General features: G+C 39.3%; 1 protein-coding gene across 2 annotated transcripts in view; it reads right to left on the bottom strand.

The window, feature by feature from the left end:
- Nucleotides 1–784: 784 nt before the first annotated feature.
- Nucleotides 785–24,139, bottom strand: part of TRIP12 (thyroid hormone receptor interactor 12) — a 120,507-nt gene continuing 97,152 nt past the window's right edge. For both annotated transcript variants that reach the window (XM_072996016.2, XM_020792609.3), the window contains exons 28-42: nucleotides 23,193–23,266; nucleotides 22,911–23,110; nucleotides 21,820–21,947; nucleotides 21,526–21,677; nucleotides 18,553–18,695; nucleotides 17,780–17,936; nucleotides 17,108–17,206; nucleotides 14,705–14,819; nucleotides 12,760–12,914; nucleotides 11,792–11,956; nucleotides 7,540–7,704; nucleotides 6,148–6,261; nucleotides 5,108–5,202; nucleotides 4,769–4,872; nucleotides 785–3,279 (exon numbers count right to left, since the gene is read on the bottom strand). In XM_072996016.2, the coding sequence (XP_072852117.1) occupies nucleotides 3,083–3,279; nucleotides 4,769–4,872; nucleotides 5,108–5,202; nucleotides 6,148–6,261; nucleotides 7,540–7,704; nucleotides 11,792–11,956; nucleotides 12,760–12,914; nucleotides 14,705–14,819; nucleotides 17,108–17,206; nucleotides 17,780–17,936; nucleotides 18,553–18,695; nucleotides 21,526–21,677; nucleotides 21,820–21,947; nucleotides 22,911–23,110; nucleotides 23,193–23,266 (2,063 nt within the window). In that variant the 3' untranslated portion in view covers nucleotides 785–3,082. The remainder of the gene's footprint in view (nucleotides 3,280–4,768; nucleotides 4,873–5,107; nucleotides 5,203–6,147; nucleotides 6,262–7,539; nucleotides 7,705–11,791; nucleotides 11,957–12,759; nucleotides 12,915–14,704; nucleotides 14,820–17,107; nucleotides 17,207–17,779; nucleotides 17,937–18,552; nucleotides 18,696–21,525; nucleotides 21,678–21,819; nucleotides 21,948–22,910; nucleotides 23,111–23,192; nucleotides 23,267–24,139) is intronic.

Genomic DNA, 24,139 nt, shown 5'->3' with positions numbered 1-24,139 from the left:
ATGTCTACCTGAAGTATAAGGCATTCATCTGTGGGTTAAAATGCTATACTATGCATGCAGAAACAGATATTGGGTACACATGATCTTGCTAGAAGATCTGGCATCTTTTAACCTTTTTCTAGCCACTACATTTCCAAACAGATGCTTTAAATTAGGAGTGGGAAATTGTATTTCTAGATGCTAAGATTCCAAATTATCTGCTTCAGCCAGAATGGGGGCCCTCTACAGGACTACAATTCCCATTATCTGACGCTGGCCATGCTGGTTGGGGCTGAGAAAAATGGGAGTTTCATGATAAAGTGTGTTGGCATTGGCTGAAGCCATAAAACAAGGAGGTTTCATAAGCTTATTGCCTTTTGCTGACTAACAGAAAGTAAATTACACAATCTATTGAAATTTAGCAGTGTATATAAACTGGTTACACATTTGTTACAAATTTCTTAAACTGATTTGCAGAATCACTATCTTGCAAACCATGTCAAACAACTAATAAATTTGGTTTATTTGCATAATGAATTTATTTTACTTAGGCAGAATCTGAAGTTTTCTTGATGTTGAATATATGAAGTCCTAGGCAGACATTAAGATGTCTATCATAATGATAGGTTGGGATAAGAAGTCCATCTTCACTGCAGGAGTTGCTTTCAGGCACTATGCTTTACAGATTAAAATGAGATTAGGGTACCTTTACTCCTGGAACAGCAGCAACCATCTACAGAAAATCGGTAAAACGACAACAGCATGAACAACTGTCCATGTAGAATCACTGATCTCTTCAAGGCAGTTTGTGTTGGTCAGTCCTTTATTAGCTGAAGAGAGGTATCATTCAGGGCACTGTAATGTCTCCCACATCACCCACTGGCAAACTAGCGTTTGTAACTGTATCCTAAAAACAGTCAGAACGCCACAGTAACCTCCCTCGTGTGCCAAGTTAAATGACCACACATGTTTGCTGCATTTACAACCACTCCCAAGCTTAAGTCAATAGTTTAACAGTTCCATGGAGCATTAGAACCTGCTATTCTCAAACGGCAGCCCCCCAAGCCACATGGACTTTCAGGCACCTGTTGGCTACTATAAACTATTTAAATTTAAGAACTACAAGTCAATGAAAGCCAGATTCTGTAGGGAGACAACATGGTAAAAAAATATCAATACAGATGATATTTTAATACAAAATATTTTTACATAAGTCAGTCTTTTTAAAATATAGAACCTTAAAAAAAGAACAAGTTGCTATCAACACACTATAAACACGAGTCTCTGTGCCAAGTTTGATAGCATTATCAGAACAATGTTTAAATACCAGTCCATACTTTTAACACTGCCTTTAGGTTTCTAAGAAATGCTAGCCATGTTCTGCATGACCAATGTTATGTCCACTGTGAAGCACTTCCATTCAGGTCTAATCTGACAGACTGCTCAGGATCTTTGTACAATGATTTTCACATTCAGCTTCTCATCACAGTTCAGTGGTGCACCATATGGTCAGTCCCATTAATTAAGAGAATGTCAGTTACATGTACTGAAATACATTGTGTAGTTACAGGTTCTTCATCTGAAAAGGAAAACTTGCTGAGGTTTAATAGATGACCCTGATCATCCATCCAAATTTAACAGCACTCAAGTGTTTATTTTGATTTCTCAAAGTTGAATAAAGTAATCTGTAAGATTTTTATTAAGAGATGAACTATATAGCATGTACATCTCGGGAATGTTTTGGAATTGTCTGCTTTTGAACTCATATGAAAATAAAAGAATACCAGATCTTGCAAACTCTTGTTTTAATGGTAAATCATCCATGACATGGTGGCTAGTTAGCCAAGGAGATTTAAGATGATTTACTTGCATTGGAATAATTTACACAATTGAACTTATGCATACAGTACAGAACTATGAACAAAAAAGTGAAGCAAACTTTATTTATATTCAGGTAAAAACATTAACCTGATAAAGTTAATTATTGCAGATTTGAGAAATCAGCACATAAAACAAATTGGACAGAGCATTGCTTACAGGTGCTTTATCTGTGTCAAAAGAAATGCTGAACTGTTTTGATCCACAACAGTGCTGGGGGTGGGGTGGGGGGCAAAGTGGTAGGAGAATACAGAGGAGAGGGACAAAAAATACAGAAAAAACCCATAAACTTAAAAAACAAGGAGAAAGGACTGAACAGGGAAGGGAAATACTAATTTGACTTTATATAAAAAACTTTACATCAATTCAAAATGCTCTGGCCACACCATAAATATTGGCCAGACCAATCAGTTGTTGAGTTTTTCAACTACACAAAAAAGGATCAATTCCTCCTAGCCTCTGGTTAAGAGGCTATTGCCTAAATCACTGTGTGAACAGTTCTAGAGTATCTTCTGGTAAAGAATGTAGCCAATATATCCTACTACTACATTAAAACTAAGCTATAAGAAAGATTCTACCTACTTACAAAGGCGGAATTGACAATATATTTAATAAAATTAAATTATTTCTTAATTTGAAAAAACATGGAACAGTTAATGCCCATGTCCAAAATGTAACAATTGTTGTGAGTGTTGCACACAAAGAGAGCCATGTGGATTGCACATCAGACAATACATGGGGAGGGAGGGAGATCAGGGGCAAGTGATGGTACACAGAACTAGTCTACTAAACTAGATGTGCCAATACAGGTTTTCAATTTCTGTACTTATGTACAAAGTTGTCTTTGGGAGGAAAAAATTGCAGACTTGGCTAGATGGATACACACAGCCCAGTATTAAACTGCACAGCAACATTTATTGTTCCAGCCTGAAAAAACATCCCTTTTTAAATTTCACACAGCAAAGCAAGTTAAACTTCACTCATCGATAAATGATAATTTAAAACAAGAACTTGCTAAAGAAACCTCGTCACAACAACTTTAGGGCCTGATCACTTTTAAGTCCATGGGGCCTTTAATGAATATCAACCTAGTGTATTTGTTTATAATCTGCAAGCCATTTTCTACAACAAGGCGTAACGTTTCCTCGACTCAGATGATACATTTAGAAAAGAATCATGATTCTCTTTTTGCTGTAACAGGCAGACATTGCATTTTTCATTGTGATCAGGAAAGATGGAATGACTGCTGCCCTTCTCTTGCAGCTATCAAGAGTTTTTCGCGCATTATCTCAATACTTGAATAGTCTGGCAATTTGAGATAGTTTACACAGGTCATTACGGAAGGTAAGAAGTCATCTGGATTTTCTGTAGACTCAAATGTCTTGCGTACAATTGTAAGGGGAGGATTCAAGCTTCTAAAACCTAAAGAAAAGAGAAAAAAACAATGTGCTCTATAGGTTTAGTTTGAGAACTCAAACAGCCTTAAGCTATCACAACAAGAAAAATACTGCATTCTATATGCTGCTTTTGTATCACTACAGTGGATCAATACAACAGCAGGATGGCTGAACTCCTCCTCCCTGCTCACTTCTGCATTTTTCAGGCAAAATCAACTGTTCTTCTTCTCTTCTAATAGTAAAATGGTATTGGGTTCTCACATGAGAAAAGGTACATGTTGGCTTCAAAAGTACTGTCAACTGAGTGACATAAATGGTGTGCTTCTAATACATAGAATCTTATTAATAATTGAGCCCTGAAAGAGGTCTTCATAATATTACTGTATTACAGAGCAGCTGTGGAATTTGCCTTTCTATATCCTGGCTAAAATCCAACATTCAGTCACAATTAAAGTAGCCCCATTGAATCAGTGGAACCTACAGGGGCTGACTCACCAAATTCCCACTGATCCAATGTCTACTCTAGTTGTGATCTATGCTACTGGATTCCAGCCATTAACGGAAAACAGAAAAACAGGATATGTAACCATTACCTCCTCTATACACACAAGCATGAATATATATCACTTTTAGCTTTCCCCCCCCATGGCCAAGAACTTGAGACTCCTAACTACCACAGTTAGTTATATAAAATATAAGCATGGCAAGTTTAAAACCAGCTGTGTAACATACAATATGGAGGCACTTGCCTCATTAGCTACTTACCCCAGGTACAAAGAAAGCATAGCTATAATGATAACTCTTTTATTTCTTTAGGAAACTTATTGCAGCTTTGCTTCTATTACATGTTCTGATAGATTACACAAATGCTGCAAGTCCAGCACATACTTATTTAGGAATAAGCCCTACTCAATTTAGTAGGCTTTCTATACAAGTAATGGTGCAGAACTTCCAGTAACTGCAAGTTAGGTAAAGTTTCCCCTTGACATTTAGTCCAGTCATGTCCAACTCTAGGGGGCGGTGCTCATCCTCGTTTCCAAGCCGTAGAGCTAGAGTTTGTCCGTATACAGTTTCTGTGGTCACGTGGCCAGCACGACTACACACGGAACGCCATTACCTTCTCACCCTGGTGGTACCTATTTATCTACTTCCATTTTGCATGCTTTAGAACTGCTACGTTGGCAGGAGCTGGGACAAGTGATGAGAGCTCAATCCATTGCATAGATTCGATCCTACGGCTGGTGGTCTTCTGACCTTGCAGCACAGAGGCTTCTGCAGTTTAACCCACAGTGCCACCTTGTCCCTACAGTAACTGCAAGTTACTTCATTTTAAATAAAAACTTTTGTATTTATTAGTATTTCAAAAGCCTATTAAGGTTTCCAGTTTATGGAGTGACGGTGTTACTGTGGAACTGAAGTTGGTTGACTGCATTCAAATATAGTGAATGAAACACAAAAATGTGGCTCTTTATGTGTGCACTGATGTTTTCAGTTCTTACTGTAATAATACTCACCTCCTACTGGCAGTCTAGGGCTACCAGTCACAAACTGGAGAAATAATCTTTGCTGCTCACTGTCAAAACTACTGAGAATTTCAAACAGGAACTTTACAGCACGACTGGGGTTAGAGAAAAAAAGGAATACTTTAATTAGAGACTTCCTAAAGCCATATTCATTAAAGAACAGATGAAGCTATTTTTATCACAGAATAGTGAAGTTGGAAGGAGGCTATAAGGCCATCAAGTCCAACCCCCTGCTTGATGCAGGATATACATTTTATTGACAAGAATACAAAAATTTGAAACATCTCATTAATTACTGATCAACATGACTTAGCAAATAATTCATATTACCTGTCATGTGTATAACCATGATCTGGCCTGCAACACTCCATTAATGTCTTTGCATCCCAAGTATCTGTTTTGCTGCCACACAGCAACTGATCCAGCTTTAACAACATAGACAGAAAGGATTGGAATGGAGGGAAACAGAATTGGGGGGAGAGGAGTCAGTTTATTGTTGCGCAATGATTATGTGACTCTTGAAACAGCTTGTACATAAGCTGAAGCACTGTGGCCTAAACTAGGTGTATGCAACCTTTGCAAGGTCAGAAGGGCTGCAAACCCAAAGGGGGTGGAGCTTAGAATTATTTCTCACTATAATTTATATCTTATTGTAATAAAACTTCACTATCCCCCCCAACCTCTTGTTGTTAAGATTAATGAAAAGCTGGTAGAGATCACATTCATTTCACCGTAGAATTTATTTCAGAATATTTTATACCAACTTTGAGAATAATGCACTTCTACCTTGCTTATTGTAACAGAAGCAACTACAAGAACTACTGGAAGTCTATGAGGAGGTTGTGAAAGGCTGAGAAGGGATTGGGGGCTGCATGCAGCTGTCTAAACAAGTCAGCTAAATTTAATCTATGTTCCTATAAATCAAATACTTTTAACTCCCAGTTATAACTTCTGAAGCATCTTTCAAGTCAGACCCTTCTGTTACTTTGTAGATCAACTTGGTTTCAAACACAGTTCTCTAAATCAAAAATCTTGTACATGAGAATTACTGAAATATGCAATATATAAATTTCAAAAGAAAATGGCAACCTAGCAAATAATGTAATACTGTGTAAAAGCTGTATATGACCCTCATATACACTATGTTCCATTTCCTTGGTAGGCAGGAGTATCTGGACAATACAGGTAAACGTAAACTTCATTTAAAATTTCATTACCTCACTTGAAGAATTTTTACACTGTAGCATTTTTGAATGTGTCGAACTATAACTATTAGAGATACATGGACCATATACAGAGCTACAATCCCTTATATTCAGATCACACAGAAACAAATAACAAGTTATGAAATGTGGTACAAACATACTAACCTCTTCTGGATAGAAGTACTGAAGGTGACTGAGGGGAAAAACAGATTCAAATCCATCTCTGAAGGAATCAAATTGTCTGGAAACACCTTCATTTAGTGCCCAAAATATAACCAGCTAGAAGAAAACACATGCAAAATGATAATTAAGACACTATTCATTAATATATCAGAAGTATTTTAAAAATACGAGGTTTTGGAGAAAGGATGCAAAGTAGATTTGAATTGTAGCACAAGAAACAGCTAAAATGTTGAGAATTTTCTTTTCAATACCTTTCATCTTCAATTCCTAAGAACAGTAAAGTAGGCACAGCCACCGAGTTCCCCAGGACTAGCTAGTCACTACGTGATATCAAAGTGGTTTAGCAATTTCTTCAGAAAGAACGAACACACCAACTGCTATACTATGTGTATACTGGTGCATCAGTGTTATAAATATCAAAGTAAAAATAAAGTCAGTATCAGAAACATACCAGTAATACACATGTGTGCCATTTAAGCTATTTCACTCTACATAAGATTGCAACTGATTAAGACTACCGTATTTTTCGCTCCATAAGACGCACCTTTCCATAAGACGCACCAATTTTTTAGGAGAAGAAAACAGGAAAATATAATCTGTTTTCTTCGCTCCATAAGACGCACAGACTTTCCACACCCCTGTTTTGTGGGAAAAAAGTGAGTCTTATGGTGCAAAAAATACAGTATATAAGTACTATTTAGAAAAAAAAGTGCTATGTATTTGGGTTGCATTTACATTTATCAAATAACATTTTATTATCTCTGTTACCATATTCTAGTAGGTAACTTCCTGTTTGGACTATTACAATGTGTAGTTCACAAGGCTGCCTTTAAAAATGACAGATACTGAAGCTGGTCCAGTATAATACTGCAAGATTTTTTCCGTCACAGCGCTAGGAACTTTTAGGCTCAATGTACACTTTTAGGCTCAATGTAACGTATTGCTTTAAACCCTTAAAGCCCTATCAACTTGGCAATTTAACCCTAAAGATTACTTTCTCCTACCCAATCCCTAAGAGCTTAATCATGGCCTTGCCTCTAAGTACTTCAACTGAACTAAGTGAGGTAGACATCTACCAGGAAGAGGGCCTTTTTGGTAGTGGCTTGCTATGGTTTTTTTTCCTGACAGAAATAATTTTCAAGCTAGGTTTCATTGTTTCACATATTGAGTTTTATTCTTCTAAAATTCTGTAAGTCACCCAGAGAATATTCATTGCTGAGTAATAATCTAAATGGAATTTAAAAGATGTCTAGTGCAGCATCACCTTATTAAAAAGTTAATGGGACTTCTGTTACCCTGTCACAATTTGCAGTTTATGACAAAAACAATGCTTATGTGCCCACCAAGACCTTCCAAAAATATTGTGTTACTTACTCTGAGATATTCTTCTAAATTGTGGATAGTGACAGGTATATCTTTCCCACCCTTCTTAAGTTCTATATTTGGGAACCCTGGTAGCGTAAAATCCAGCCCAAGATCTTCTACCGAACAACCATTCATGGTCAGGGTTTCCAATGCATACTGTAGACTCTCTTTGGTCTGAAAAGAAACATGGGCAATCGTGATTATTCAGAAAATTTTACATTTAGACTTTTGTATTAGCTTTTGATGCTCACATATAAAGTCCTACACAGGTTGGGACCAAGTTACTTGTCACAGCGTCTCTCACCAATGTCATTTGCCTGACCCAACGGACCCTTCTAAGCAGGAGGCCCAGAAGTTTTCTATGAGGGGTCAGACCTTCTTTGCAGGGGCACCAACTCTGTGGAACCAGCTCCTGATGGAGTTATGCCTGGTCTCTCCATGCTGAAGTTTAGAAGGCGGCTCAAAACACTGCTTTTAGGAAGGCCTTTCACAATGACGCTGCTTGATGTCATGCCACTTGCTCTGCTCTTGTACAGCTAATGTGCTTTTGATGCCACTGGTTTTAATTTTTTGACTGTTTTAAATCTTTTCATTGTTTTGTTATACATTTATTGGCATATAGCGTGTTTATTTTATCATGTTGTGAACCACTCAGAATGGTACGGTGCACTAATGAGGGCAGTAAGTCAGTCAGTCAGTCAGTCAATGTGTTGTGAAATAAGCTCTCAGTTTTGTAGATATTAAGTTTTCTTTACGTAGCATCGCCTGCTCCACATGTCCAACCCAAAGATATCTAAAGGATTCAGGAAGACTAAGATACCTTCAACATTCTTTTCTCATACATGTAGGACACAAGATTCCTATGAATCTGAACAACTGACAGACTTCACTAAATGTCAAGCATGGAAACAAAGCATACTGGACCTTTATGAAAGAAAGGACATATATATACACAAAGCTGTGAAAATCATCTGATCTAGATAAAACAAAATGGGAAGGTATTGTTTCCTACTATAATGGAACTGATTTCTTCTACAGTTTATATGCTGCCTACCTCTATTTTCACATACCAGAAGAGAATAAAAGCTTCTGCTTTTTAAACTGATTGCCATAAAGATGTCTCTGCAGTTTAAAGAAGAAAGTTCTGGTTGAAGCTACCAACAGCAAAGAGATTCAGGCCACGTCAACCCATCTACCTTAAACTATGGGCACATTGTGGCATCTTTATATACATTAATGTCCACCCAACAATGTAATTATTATTGCATAATCCTATTCTACACCTCAGTCCCTCTGCAGCACATCACTAGTGGTGTGGAACAGCTGAAATGACACAATCCTATCCAAAGCTACATAGTCCAGATCAAATGATCCTTATTTTAGGCGATAAAGTTTTACTGTGTTTATCTGGCTTTCTCTCAGTCCTACCACCTTCACAGGTGCATATGGTGGGTACACGGAAGAGGGCCTTCTTTGTTGCTGCAGCTAGATTCTGGAACTCGCTCCCACAAAATAACAGGCTGGTCCCATCTTTGCTGTCCTTCTGCAATCAGGCAAAGACCTTTCTCTTCAGGTAAGCTTTCCCTTAATGATGGGTTGCCTGAGTAGGGTTTCTAAATGGATTGTTGTTCCTTACTGCTTAGAATGAGTTTTGATGTTGCTTCTGTTCACCATCTTTTAATGTGGTATGTCTTTTTTTTAGTATTTGTATACTTATTGTTGCAAGCTGCCTTGGGTCCTTTTTAAGAAGACAGGTGGGTTAAAATATTATAAATGAACGAATGAAGCAAGCAAGCAAGCTTTAAATAATGTATTTTAATGATGTAAGTGGCCCTTAAGGAGAAAGGCAAGGTTAATCTAGGGGCTTACATTCTCTTTCAGGAATTAAAAACCTTACTAATTTGGGTGAAAATCAAGGTACGAGAAAGAGGAATTATTGTGCCAATATTTTAATGTGGGTGGGGGCTGATCTGTGGATTGAACTGCTTTGCTTCTGAGTGTATAGCTTCAATCAATTTTGCTTTAAACTAAAGCTTTTTTTTGTATTTGCGAAGGCTTTCACGGACAGGATCTAATGGTTGTTGTGGGTTTTTTGGGCTCTTTGGCCGTGTTCTGAAGGTTGTTCTTCCTAACGTTTCACCAGTCTCTGTGGCTGGCATCTTCAGAGGACTGGAGTAGGAACTCTGTCCATGTCTACCACAGAGACTGGCGAAATGTCAGGAAGAACAACCTTCAGAACACGGCCAAAGAACCTGAAAAAAACCACAACAACCATAAAGTTTTTTCCGTTGGGAATTTTCCTACTTTCTGAAACACTGAATTATATAGACATAAAAATTAAAAATATTCTGCCTTTACTGGACAATTAAGGTAGGAGAAACTTTTTTAAAAAGTTGCTATACAAACAGCAAAACAATTAGTCAATAGGAAAATCTCAGCCACAGAATAGAAAACAGGTCAACTTCTCCAGATATTTATCTACCCCTCTAAGGAAACCACACCTATTCATAAAAGAGAAGTAATTGCTATTTAAGCCTCTTTTTGAAGGCATATTATTGTTGGTGTGCTGATCAATGTTTTCCTTTGGGAACACAAATTACAGGATTAAATGTGTTCCACCAAATGTGTTCCCCACCTTCTGGGGGAAGGTAGAAAATCAGAAATTTCATTCCAGAATTATTCAGTTCAGTAAAAGGACAAAGAAAAGACCTCATGCTTTCAATGAATGGCAAGAGCCACAATTTTAACAGCAGAGAATAATGGCCGTTAATCAAAGGGCTGCCAAAAAGCACAATCTCCACCATTGATTTCTGCTGGATACAGAACATGGAAATCAGCCATCAATTCAGATTCTTCGGTAGCTAGAGCCAACTAGTCATGATTTCCTGATACATCGAAGTTCAAAAATGTATTTGTTTAAACTATGACTGCAAACAAGCCAAATGCTGAAGCTACAATTTGATTTTGGCCATTTCACTTGAACAACACTTTAGTTCAAGCAAGCCAGTTCCCAGGTTGAGGTTTATCATAGGGAAATCTCACTTCTGGTTTGCAAAACAGGGACTGCACAAGTGCAAAGTTCATGGAGGCTTAATAATGCAACAGAAAACTCTGGGCTAGTTGGAACATAACACATAGTTCAGGATTATATGACTCAAGTTTTGGGCACTTCCTCTTTCTTGAAACTACCGCATGTAATTCAGAATCTCTGTTCCAGTTTAGATTAACTATAGCTTACTGTGAACCCGAGAGACTGAGGTTAATCTTAACAACAGATAATCAGGTCTGCACTGTGCAGAAGAATTTGTGGCTAAAATCCTGTTTGTTAGAATAGAAAGTCCCAATTAAGAGTAGGATCATTGAATCAATGGCACTTACAGAAAATCTGACTCTCCAAATACCCACTGATTTAGTGAGCCTACTCTAGTTGTAACTTACTATGCTGAACAAAAAAAATTCAGCCAATATATGTGAACAAAACAAACAAACACACCAAAATTTATGAAACCATCTTGTTTCTTCTAACTACAGTTAAGCTTAACCAAAAGGTAAAGTTCAGTCAAAACATTAAACTATGGTCAATGAAAAATGGCAGAAGGTTCTGATCATGTCACAGCCATGCTGGAGGGGGAGGAGCAAGTGCATTAAAACTAACCTTAGAGAACATTCTGAACATTAAATATGAATGTTACAGTTTCCAGTTAAGCCTGAACTAGGGCATTATAATCAAAATATACTTTACAAGGCAGTTCTGTCAGTGCAACAATATTCCATCAAGCCTTGAGTATGAAAAAATCTATTGCATACAAAGCCATTGCTTCACTACGTATAATTTCAAGTATGCTTGCCGCTTCTTTTTGTTACTCCTGTCCGCTATTTAGGTTATGATTAGTGTCCGCTGTTAAGAGTTGTCACAGTTCTAGCTACCACAGAAAAAAGGACTAACATTTCCTGTTGTTACATCAAACTGCCTCCAACTTACCGCGATCCTACGAATGAGTGACTTCCAAAATGTCCTATGCCCTGCTCTGCTCTTCGAAACTCAAGGCTGTGGCTTTTCTTTATAGAGTCAATCTATATTTCGTCCTCCTCTTTTCCTGCTGCTTTCAACTTTTCCTAGCATTACTATCTTTTCAAGCAAGTTTTGCCTTCTCATAATGTGCCTACAGTATGATAGTCTCAGTTCCATCATTTTTGCTTCCAGACAAAATTCAGGCTTTATTTGCTCAAGAGACATTTCCTACTGTGTAATTAAACTTACCTGAGTTTTATCCTGTTCAAGTCTTTTCTTCTGCCTCACAATTTCTTCAAGATGGTACACTGATCTGGCGACTACAGGATCAATACTGAACAAGTCATGAGATGTCAAAGATGTTTCTTGTCGTAGCATCCATTTGTAAAAAGGAAGGCCAAGGGGAAGATCCACCTAAAAGAAAAAGCACAATTTCCCTTAAATGCAAAATAACATTTAAGAAAATGGGTAAATCTCTCTTCTGTCCTCAACAATAACTACCAAAAAAGACAACACTGTGTTTTTCCTACTTCTAAAATTAATGTTAATCATCTAGATCAGTGGTTCTTAACCTTTTTGAAAGAAACGCCCCCTTGAGCCATTGAGGAAGTTATCATCGCCCCCCTCCCCGCGGTGATGATATCTTATCTTATCTATCTATCATCTATTTATTTATTTATTTAAGACACTTAAATCCAATGACCCCTGAAAACAAAATTCAATTCCAAGAAAATGAAATGCCCCCAAAAAGTAACATTTAATGATTTAGTTGCAAGCGAATTTTAAGACTCAAAAAGAAATATAAAAAGGGCATAAAAACAAATCGCAATGCAGGAACTAAAAATTTCAAGACGAAAACTCTGAAACTAAATTAAGATTGGAGGAAAATATATATTCATGCACATTGTAAAAAGGCTGCAGCCATCTTCACACGTTTGACTTGCTCCAGCGCCCCCCCTAATGCCCCCTTCTGCTCCAGCGCCCCCACGCCGCCCCTTTTCGTTCTACTGCCCCCCTGAAAAATGAAATCGCCCCCTGGGGGGCATTATCGCCCACGTTAAGAACTACTGATCTAGATTCAGAAGGTACTAATTCTGAATATGGCTTTAATTATGAGTATGTCCAACAAACAAAGGCTTCTTAAATCATAACTTCAATGTGAAGACTATATGGTGTTGCAGAACATACTTGAAATTGAAAACCAATGCCATTCTTACCAATCTAAAGTCCATGATTGCTTTTGCCATCAGTTTTCCCAGAAAACGGAACTTCATTTTAACTTTAGCAATATGAGCAGGTTTAGCTGTTCTACCAAAGGGAAGTGCAAACAGGCCTTGAAGATTATGTATATATTTGGTCCCTTCTTGGCTTCCTGTTTAAAAACAAACAAACAAAACAAACAGGTGTGCAAATATGAAAATTATGTTCTAATAGTGCAGATACTTTTTTTTCAAAAACCGTACTGAACATAATACAGTGGGACCTTGACTTACAGACATCCCTACCTACAAACATTTTGACATACGAATGGATCCGTTCACAAAAATTGGCATTGACTTGCGAACGGAGCCTCAACCTATGAATGAAAAAAGGCAGGGGAAAAGGGCTGGACATTTGAATTTCCAGCTCTTTCTCCCTGCCTTTTTGCCTTCTGAGGTCTCAAAGGGTTCCTCTGATGTCAGGGGGAAAGCTCTTGAAGACCGTTGAAGGTGCCGATTGCCATGGCGGGGACCCCCAGGGGGTCTCCCAGGGCTTGCCCACCACCATGGGAGACCTCCCTGGGGATCCCCGCTGCCGTGATCGGCGCCTTCAGAGGTCTCAAAGGGCTTCCCCCCCCCAACATCAGGGGAAGCCCTCTGAGACCTCCAAAGGCAAAAAGGCAGGGGGGAAGGGCTGGAAATTCAAATTTCTTCCCCCCTGCCTTTTTGCCTTCTGAGGTCTCAAAGGGCTTCCTCCAATGTCAGGGGGAAAGCCCTCAGAGACCTCCGGAGGCAGAAAGGCAGGGGGAAAGGGTGGGAAATTTAAATTTCCAGGCCCTTTCCCCTGCCTTTTTGCCTTTTTTCTTCCCTCGGAATGCACTGATCAGTTTTCAATGCATTCTTATCGGAAATGGTGCTTTGACTTAAGAACGTTTCGACTTAAGAATGCAGTCCCTATATGGATTAAGTTCTCAAGGTACCACTATACCTGCAGCACAATTATCCTCCAACAAACTGAACTCAAGGCTCCCAAAAAGACATACTAAATGTTTTTCAAGTTTTTACATTCCTTTTCCATAATTTCATAAGTTGTACATTCCAAGTACAACTTATGAAATTATAAAGTGTGTAGGACTGTATGCAACTAACTTCATTTGCAATATCAACTTCTTCCAAAGTGTAGCATGAGCTTTGAAAATTTCACACTCTGAAAATGTCTGTGAAGATTATTTACATAGAAAACAATCCCAGTCCTGAGGTTTACTGACTGGAACAGTTAAGACAAAGGAGAAAAGCTTTTGCAATGGAAAAGGTGAGATCTACTGAGGAAAGGGCACCACATTCTTCCTGGAGAACTCATTTATCCTCACAGAGATCAGGGCAAGTATAAGTTCACTACCAATGATGGTATCTCCAATGGTAAGTCCTCAGAAGAAGTGCCTCACAGGAAGGACCAAGATAGCTTCAATTTGATTTGAATCTACCATTTTTACATCTACCGCTTTGTCAGTCTGAAGGTGGAATTGCCAACTCCTTCATTGGTTTCAGTAGAGCACTAAAAAAATCACTGAGCTATATCAGTGAGCTACAAGTGACTGAGCCTCATGGCACAGTGGTTAAACTGCTGTACTCCAGCCAAAACTATACTCATGACCTGGGCTTCAATCCCAGGTAGCTGGCTCAAGGTTGACTCAGTCTTCCATCCTTCTGAGGTTGCCCATCACCTCAACCCACTTCTTCTAAGGTTGGTAAAATGAGTATTCATCTCCTGGGGGGGGGGCAATGTATAACTTGTAAACCACCCAGAGAGTGCTTTAAGCACTATGGCGTGGTATATAAGCAGCACACTTTTTTTTTTTGCTTTGCTATAAAGTGGGCTGAAGTGCCCCCCCCATCCTTCAGCAAGAGACAGCAGAGCTTAATACTTCACTCGTAGTCCGTTTAAGGCTGTTATCCTGCTTACCTTTAGGATTGGCAAGAGTAACCTCTTCACCTCTCCACAGGCCCAAGTCTGCTCTCTGTAGTTCCTGAGATACAAGTGCATAAAACTCCAGTGTAGGTCCTAAACCTGTACCAACCTATTGAGACAGGAATAACATTGTCAGGTATTAAAAATATACAGGAAACACTGCAGCAAAAAATATTACACATAAATGTTAGTAATGAACTTTAAGAATGCCTTTAACAAGGAGTCTCCATTATAATATTTTTTTAAATAAAATTCAACAAATGGATAATGCTGATACGCTCTTTAGGTCTGCTTTTTAGAAATGAAATCTGCAACCTTGATGAACTGCCCCCACAAGAATAGCCTCAACTACCTATTCTTTGGAGCCACTTTCATGAAATTTTGACAAATTTTTACAGCTCTGAGTTTGATGAACTTCACTTCATTTGAAAAAGATTCCTTCTTCTCCAGGGTTTCTGTGATTCACACACATGTGTTCTGGGTTATAATTATATTATATTATTCATAATACAGTGTGTTAACATGCACTGGATTATGGAGAAAGCCAGAGAGTTCCAGAAAAACATCTACTTCTGCTTCATTGACTACGCAAAAGACTTTGACTGTGTGGACCACAGCAAACTATGCCAAGTTCCTAAAGAAATGGGAGTGCCTGACCACCTTATCTATCTCCTGAGAAATCTTTATGTGGGACAGGAAGCAACAGTTAGAACTGGATATAGAACAACTGAATGGTTCAAAATTGGGAAAGGAGTATGACAAGGCTGCATATTGTCTCCCTGCTGATTTAACTTATATGCAGAATACATCATGTGAAAGGCTGGACTGGAGGAATCCCAAACCAGAATTAAGATTGCCGGAAGATATATCAGCAATCTCAGATATGCAGATGATACCACTCTGATGGCAGAAAGTGAGGAGGAATTAAAGAACCTCTTAATGAGGGTGAAAGAGGAGAGTGCAAAAAATGGTCTGAAGCTCAACATCAAAAAAATAAGATCATAGCCACTGGTCCCATCACCTCCTGGCAAATAGAAGGGGAAGAGATGGAGGCAGTGACCGATTTTAACTTCTTGGGCTCCATGATCACTGCAGATGGGGACAGCAGCCACAAAATTAAAAGACGCCTGCTTCTTGGGAGGAAAGCAATGACAAATCTTGACAGCATCTTAAAAAGCAGAGACATCACCTTGCCGACAAAGGTCCGCATAGTCAAAGTTACTGTTTTTCCAGTAGCGATGTATGGAAGTGAGAGCTGGACCATAAGGAAGGCTGACCACCGAAGAATTGATGCTTTTGAATTATGGTGCTGGAGGAGACTCTTGAGAGTCCCCTGGACTGCAAGGAGAACAAACTTATCCATTTTGAAGGTAATCAACCCTGAGTGCTCACTGGAAGGACAAATCCTGAATCTGAGGCTTCAATACATTCCCTGGAAAAGTCCCTGCTGTTTGGATAGTGTGAAGGCAAGAGGAGAAGGGGACAACAGAGGATGAGATGGTTGGACAGTGTGTCATCGAAGCTACCAACATGAATTTGACCAAACGCAGAAAGGCAGTGGAAGACAGGAGGGCCTCGCGTGCTCTAGTCCACTGGTTCTTAATCTTTGTTACTCAGATTTTTTTTGGACTGCAACTCCCAGAAGCCTTCCATCAGCTCTGCTGGCTGGGGTTTCTGGGAGTTGCAGTTCAAAAACACCTGAGTAACAAAGGTTAAGAACCACTGCATGGGGTCACGAAGAGTCGGACATGATTTCACGACTAAACAACACAGCTTTCTATCCAAGTAAGTCCAGCTGTCCCAATGGTAGCCAAGGCATTTTTTTTGCTTGTCCGACAGGAAGGGCAAGCTGCTTCCCCCAACTCAATTTCATTTATAGAAATAGCAGAATGTTACTTTAACTCTTGCAACAGCTTCTCTGACACACCTGAAGGCAGAAAGCCAGTTTATGGGACTCAGGGTAGGCTATATGGCAGTGGTTCCCAACCTTGGGCCTCCAGATGTTCTTGGACTTCAGCTCCCAGAAATCCTGGCCAGAAGAGGTGGTGGTGTAGGCTCCTGGGAGTTGTAGTCCAAGAACATCTGGAGGCCCAAGGTTGGGGACCACTGCTATATGGTACACATAGCTGTTTCCCATGTGAAAACAATTGCCAAGGGCTTCGAATGTAACAGCTGCCACTGCTAGCTGTCTCAGTCAGTTTAATGAGAGCTATTCCTGATTAGTAAACAGAAGACAGAAAGCAGAAGCTTAATGATTTAGAAATACAGACACTTTGATAGCACTGTACCTGACTAAAAGTTAGAACAGAAACACACTGATGGCTACTTACTATTCTTGAAACTGGAAGACAAACGATTATTAATTCATGCAGAGACTCTGTACTAGTCTGTACTTACTTCATTCTCATACTGGATTTCCAACATAGCCCTTGAACTGCCCAAGTCTTGCATTACTGACTCAGCTTGTTTCAATAGTTCATCTCTGTTCACAGTACGCTGCATGTAAAAGCAAAAGACAATTTTTTTCCAGCCTTAACACTCAGCTGTAACACTGAAAGCAAAGGTGGGAATACAAATGCAGTAAGTTAATCACTGACCCGCTATAGTTACATTAGAGGCAGTTGGCCACCATGCTGTACTTGCATTTGCCTAAATCAAGTGGGAACTTCTCTTACTGTACTAAATGTCTTTAGTATTTTGTGTTGACTTACAAAAACCATGTCAGAAGAGAAACTCAACTTTCATAATTCTGACTACAGCGCAAAGTATAGGATTAAATATAATCCCTTTGGGAAGGAGGAGGCTACTCTCTATCCATGCAGTGCTTCCTAAATGGCTTCTGTAACTGTTGCTATGAAGAGCTTTAAGTGATTCTGCTCAGCTTGAATTTAGGGCACAAACTGCAATTAGATACTTATTATACAGTTAGTCCAATAATTTGACCTAAGATACACCTGTTCTAACCATCTTCTTGCTAAATGTAGCATCGTTTTGTTCTGGATTTCTATTCAAAATCTTGCACCAGTTGCGAGAGAGTGTTCCTACCCAGTCCCATCCCAATATAGTCACCTTCTTCCTATCCAGTCGTGGTGCCACTCTGCTGTCCTGAGAATCAGACTGGTTGATTTCTGGATTAGTGTCCAGCAATCTCTGCATGGCTCGATCTCGGTCAAATGCAGTTACATAAAACAGCATTTGCCGTGTGTCAAATGGAAAGAAAAATGGGCTGTAAAAAGAAACCAATTTTATGCTACAAGTGTATTGTCTGGCAGTCAAATAAGGCTTAATGTGATTACAATAAATAATCAGAAACTTGCAAAGCATTTTTCATTTAAATATATATATATATTCTATCTTAGAGTACAAATTCTCAGGGCAGGTAATGACAAAAATCAAATTACATTATAAAAATAAACAGCGAACACAGAAAAATACTCCATTATCTTAGAGGCCATTAAACACACAGGTAAACAATTAAGGGCCATTAAATGCACAGATGAACAAGATAATTTTTAAAAGATAAGGGGAAGCCATTAAAACTGGCCTATGGTAACACTTCCTGAAACTGCAAGTAGACCTTATCCTAAATTCTTATCAAGCATCTCTAACAGCCACCAATCACTGCTAATGTGTGAGTGCACATAAATGTGTATGAGTATGCACACATACACACATGCATGAGTGTGGGCTTCCACAGCACATACCTACTATAACCCTCAGGCCCAAAAAGATGGTGCATCCCCATTTTATAACTTTGGGGCCTTGGGAAATAAGAAATTCTCACTAAAATTTCCACAACACTACAATAATTTATACTCCAATCTGAAGACAAATGTCCATACCATGATTTTCCAAGCTCTGTCAGCCATGTTGGTATGTTTCCTGTCATTATCACCAAAGGATCTTGAAGCTGTCTGTTAGCTTTTGCTGTAAGTTTACTGTTGATGAATTCTGTGGTTGGAATAATCTCTTTACAGCTTGCATTCTACAACATCAGAGAGCAAATTATTTCTATTTAGAAGAACCCATCTACTAGAAAGCTTTTTATCATTTCGCTCATCCTGACACTAGAAGGAAATAAATGTAACATTGCCTCCCTTCAGATCAGGGCTCACGGGATCAACAGCTAATGGACACAAATATGACTGTTCCCATTCCCACTCCAGACTGTATCTCTTTCCCTTCCCAGGATTAACAATAATGCAGGTACAGTATGGAAGTGCTTTAAGTCACGCTGAGCCCAAGCTATTGGTTTCCCCCATAGATTAGATATATGGAAACCATGCCTTGAAAGGAATTTGCAAACCATGGTGATAAGACAACTCACGTTTGCCTCATGCATGCACCAGTGTGAAGTCATGGTTTATGATAGGAAGGAAAGGAAAGCAGTATTTATGTAAGGTCTAGGGAGAGCTGCTCTTGGTCAGAGTAGACATGTGCACTATTCAGGACTGGCTCTAGAAAGTGTTCAGAAACTTTGTTTGATTCAAAACGCTACAGCCAGCCTGTTAACTGGAGCCAGGTATAGGGAGCATATAACTCCCCTGTTACAACAGCTCTACTGGCTTTCAGTCTGTTTCTGGGCACAATTCAAAATGCTAGTTTTGACATATAAAGCTCTCAATGACCTGGGTCCAAGCTGCCTATAAGACTTCATTTCCATTTTTGAGCCTGTCTGGGTTTTGAAATCATTGGGAAAATCATTCTGTCTGCCCTACCACCTTGTGTTTGGTGAGGATACAAGAGAGGGTTTTCTCTTTTCCTGCTTCCAAGCTATAGAACTCCCTCCTCCAGAAGGTCAGCCTAGTCCTTCTACAGGCAGGCAAAGACTTTTCTCTTGTGACTGGCTGCCTGAGATGTGGACTGCTGGTTTTTGTTTTTGGTTGTTTCCCCCCCTCCTTTCCAGTTTTTATATTGTTTGATTTAACACTGTAAGTTGCCTTGTATCCTATTGAGAAGAAAGGTGGGTTTTAAATAAAATGAAAAAAAATAAAAAGACAGCATTTGGCTAGATGGACCAACTATCTAGTTCTGTATGTGTACAACATGTCTGTGCATGAAACGGTAACTCTGAAAGTTTAGTTGAACTAGGTATTAGTTAAGAGCTTTTCAGGGATGATAGCTAACAATTTACCGTATTTTTTGCTCCATAAAACGCACTTCCCCCCAAAAAATGTGGGGGGGGGAGTCTGTGCGTCTTATGGAGCGAAGGCGGTGATTTTGCCCCCGCTGGCCCCATGGGGGGGACCGTCGCAAGGGTCCGGGAAGGCTCACTCGGACTCTTGCGACGCTCCCCCACCCCCACGGGGTCAGCGCGGGTGAAATTGCCAGCTTCCACGCTGGGCCCGTGGGGGGAGGGGGGAGCATCGCAAGAGCCTTCCAGGACCCTTGCACCGCTCCCCCCCCCCAGCTCGGGGCCAGCGCGGGCGAAATCGCCAGCTTCTGGGACTCTTGAGGCTTGGAAAGCCTCAAAAGAGTCTCAGAAGGCAGCGATTTCGCCCCCTCTGACCCCCAGAGGGGAGGGTGAGTCTCTAAAGGGTCCTGGAACACACCCTAGGACCCTTTGGAGGCTCACCCAGCCCCCCCCGGAGGCCAGAGGGGGCGAAATCGCCAGCTTCTGGGACTCTTCTGAGGCTTCAGAAGAGTCCCAGAAGGTGGCGATTTCGCCCCCTCTGGCCTCGGGGGGGGGGGGGCTGGTTGAGCCTCCAAAGGGTCCTAGGGTGTGTTCCATAAGACGGACCTCTCCATAAGGCTCACCAATTTTTAGGAGAAGAAAACAGATTATTTTTTTCCTGTTTTCTTCTCCTAAAATTTTGGTGCATCTTATGGAGAGGTGCATCTTATGGAGCGAAAAATACGGTATTCAACAAATACAAGTGATGCTCAAATTCATGAGCAGTTTGCCTTCAAATACAAAGCTGTGTGGTAAGCGACTAGGAAAGGCTATTGTGTTGATCCCTGATTTTTTTCATGGAAACATCTGGCTCACAACTGTTGGAAACAGGACATTAAACTATTAAACTAGATAGTCCCTTAACCAACAAGGCTCTTACACTCTTCAGGTCAAGTTATACATAAAATTAAGCACAGGCACCTTCACTGAGCACAGCACTTCCATCCAAGGGCATCCTGGATCCAATTCAATGATGTGCCTAAGCAGAAGCGGGGAGCAAAGTGCACCCACTAAGATGGTACTAATAAAGAAAATGCTCTTTTATAATGGCTGTTCCATTATGTTTATGTTTGGTGCTTTAATATATATGTTTTAAAGATCCTTATGGTATGAATGACTGAAACTAGAGTGTTTTATTCTTTCAATTTTGTGCATCATCTTCTAAACAAACTGTTTTTGGTTTTAGCAGCAATTCTGTTATTAATATACATATATACACATATATTCTAGTGAAATAAAGGAAAACAATTAAATAACAAAGAGTACTAAATAGGATATACTAAGTCAGACACATCATGCCAAATCAACTGAAGTTAACATTTAGGATAGTATTTAAACTGTAACTTTTGCCGTACTGCACAGATAAGTATAGTAATCAGGATAACTGTTACATTGTGCATTGGTCATTATTGCCATGATCTGTCATCAAGGGAAGTTATACTGAAACAATAACACTAGTATTTATGACAGTGCTACATCTTCCCAAACATTAAAGGTGTTACATTCCACCAATGAACTTAAGGGAACAGGTAAAATGTGTTTAAGATGCATCAATGCATTCTGTCTTGATTGGAAGTTATGTAGAGAAACCTAACCAAGGATCAAAACAGTTCCTAAGGCACCAAACAATATGTATACTCACATCATACAGGTAATACCAGTAACGACTGATAGCATGCAAAACTCTCAAAAGTATAACAACATCTAACGAAGGATCTTCAAATGTTATATTTTCAGGGGATGAAGATATAAGATAAACTTCCAAAGGATTTGAGATGGATGGACATATTCCATCTAAAAAGAGACAAATTATTTAATTAATTTTTTCTTATTTTTACGTAATATTCTAGTTCATAGGCAGGATGTCAATCAAGTTGCAATGTAATTAATATACTTTAGAAATTATGCAAATTTATACAATTACCAAAATGCTTACCATGCCACAATTCATCATGTTTTTTTGCATTTCTCGGGGATGTTTTCGTAGGAGCAGTTTGTGCCCTTCCTCTCTTCCCACCAACACAATCTTTATTACTATCCTCATCTTCTCGCACAGGTTTGTACCTAAAAAGAAAAATCTTGCTATGACTTACTGACCAGACAGTGGAACCTAGTACAGGAACAATAGTTCTGCCTTGTGACAAATCTGAACACAAAGAAAAGGTGTGTCAATCCAAAACCAAACACATGCCTGTAAAATCAAAATCATAAAAGAAAACGTAAAATGGTAGACTTTGGACCAAGTTGCACATTACACAATAAATCTGCAGTTGTTTTCCCAATTTTTTGCTGCACAGAAGCACAACTCAAGGGGGGACTGCCAATTCCTTTGGCACAGCATTGCAAGGTTCACCATTTCCCTTGATGGTGAGAATTGTATTCCTCCTTCCCCCACACCATAAGCAGAGTAACTACAGGCCTTTACATATGGCTGTATTTTGGTCATTAGGGTCCGATTCAGACACTTCTGAAGTAAATATTTTACAATACTTCTCTGCAAAGTTATCACTTGCTAATTTAGAGTTCAAACACATTATTTTACGACAAGTCATGGACAGCCTCTTCTTCTTCCACTAACAAATATATGCTCAGTTAAAACTATCGGCTAATTAGTGAGCTAATTTATGCCATCTGTGCCCTTAATGCTTGAGAGAACAGTACCCTCAGCTTTAAGGTGGCTAAAGAACAGACTGATAAAACCAGCTTTTGTTTGGAACACAACTGACACAAACAAATCACTGTAATACTTTCTGGAAAATATTCTTCATTTCCATGTTTTAGTCACCAGATTGATCATTCAGAAACTATTATTTACACAACAAATATACTGTATATACTAAATTACTTCTCTAAGAAGAAATAAGGAAATTACATGGTGTCTGTGTGTGTATGTGTGCGTGTGTGTGTGTGTGTGCGTGTGTCTGTGTGTGTGTGTGTGTGTGTGAGAGAGAGTGAGAGAGAGAGAGAGAGAGAGACGGTTTACGCACAAATGTGAACAGCAATAATGTTCCCTTTCTTTTCACTTACCAAATGGTGTGAGTCTTAGTCCAAATGCCTGTTCTTCCTAATGGGTTGCTTTCATCATCTGTGGATTCTCTTTCCTCTTCAGCCTGTAAACTGAACTGTCTGACTGCTTGATACACTGTCATGTTATATGGCAGGAGATGATCTCCAATGTAGAACTGAAGTCTGTGCCTCACATTCCCTGAATTTAAGAACTGAGCAGCCTACAAAAATAAGGAGGACAAATGTTTAACCGCAGTCTCTAGATTCTTAGAGCACACAAGTCAATGTTGAACAGCACATTACCAAAGATTCATCTATTTCCTCATCTGAGCCATCATCATCACTATCTTCATCATCTTCTCGCACTCTGCCATAACCTAAAAGAGATAACAGAGCAAGTGTTGTAACTGGATTCTTAATACTTGTGTTGCCTGAAACATTTTCCATGCTCTTATTGTTTGACAAATGTGTTAAATGAATAATATCCTAAACACAGAGCCACGGAGTAAAATATAACAAAGAACCCTGTAGATTCTACACTTACGTTTAAGGGAAACAAACAAACAAACAAACAAACACACACACACCAACAGTTTTATATTTTCCCTTTACTAGAGTACTAGAAAGAAGAGAATACATGAGTCCCTTGCTTGATCATGTAAAACTGAAATAAAGCCAATGAATACTCCAAATAAATCTGCCTTGTGGGAACTTTTCAAGTATCCAATGAAGCAATTTCTCTCTATCTTCCTAAGCACTTCACTCAAACCACTGTCAACTCAGATATGGGCTGAAACAAATTAATGGATCTTGTGCTTTTAGCACAACACTGAAATATTGTGAATGGGAGTAAAATGTCAAAGTAACTGATTTTTATGTAGCCTTCCATGGTAAGGGTCAATATATTCCCACCTTTTGAGCAATTTAGACACATATACCTAGCAATGAAATGTTTCACTCCCCTTGGCAATGCCCCACATCCTGGAAGAAAAAAGATGGGCAGCCAATACTGAATACTTTATCTCCAGTCTCCATGACATGTTGCAAATCCATTGCTACAGCTTGCTATCTCTATGCACACTACCTCATCAAGACCTTCCTCGGATGAGGTTTTCCCCCAGTAGTTTAAAGACATTTTACATGCTTCTTTTTAATAACTGCTTCATAAAATTTAGAAGATGTACAAAAAATAAAAGCAAAGTGTGCTGTTTACATACCACCCCATAGCGCTTAAAGCACTCTCTAGGTGG

The sequence above is a fragment of the Pogona vitticeps genome, chromosome 3 (genome assembly GCF_051106095.1).
Source record: "Pogona vitticeps strain Pit_001003342236 chromosome 3, PviZW2.1, whole genome shotgun sequence".
Taxonomy (NCBI): domain Eukaryota; kingdom Metazoa; phylum Chordata; class Lepidosauria; order Squamata; family Agamidae; genus Pogona; species Pogona vitticeps.
Note: the sequence above shows the minus strand (reverse complement) of the source record. Positions and strands in the feature narration are given on the sequence as shown.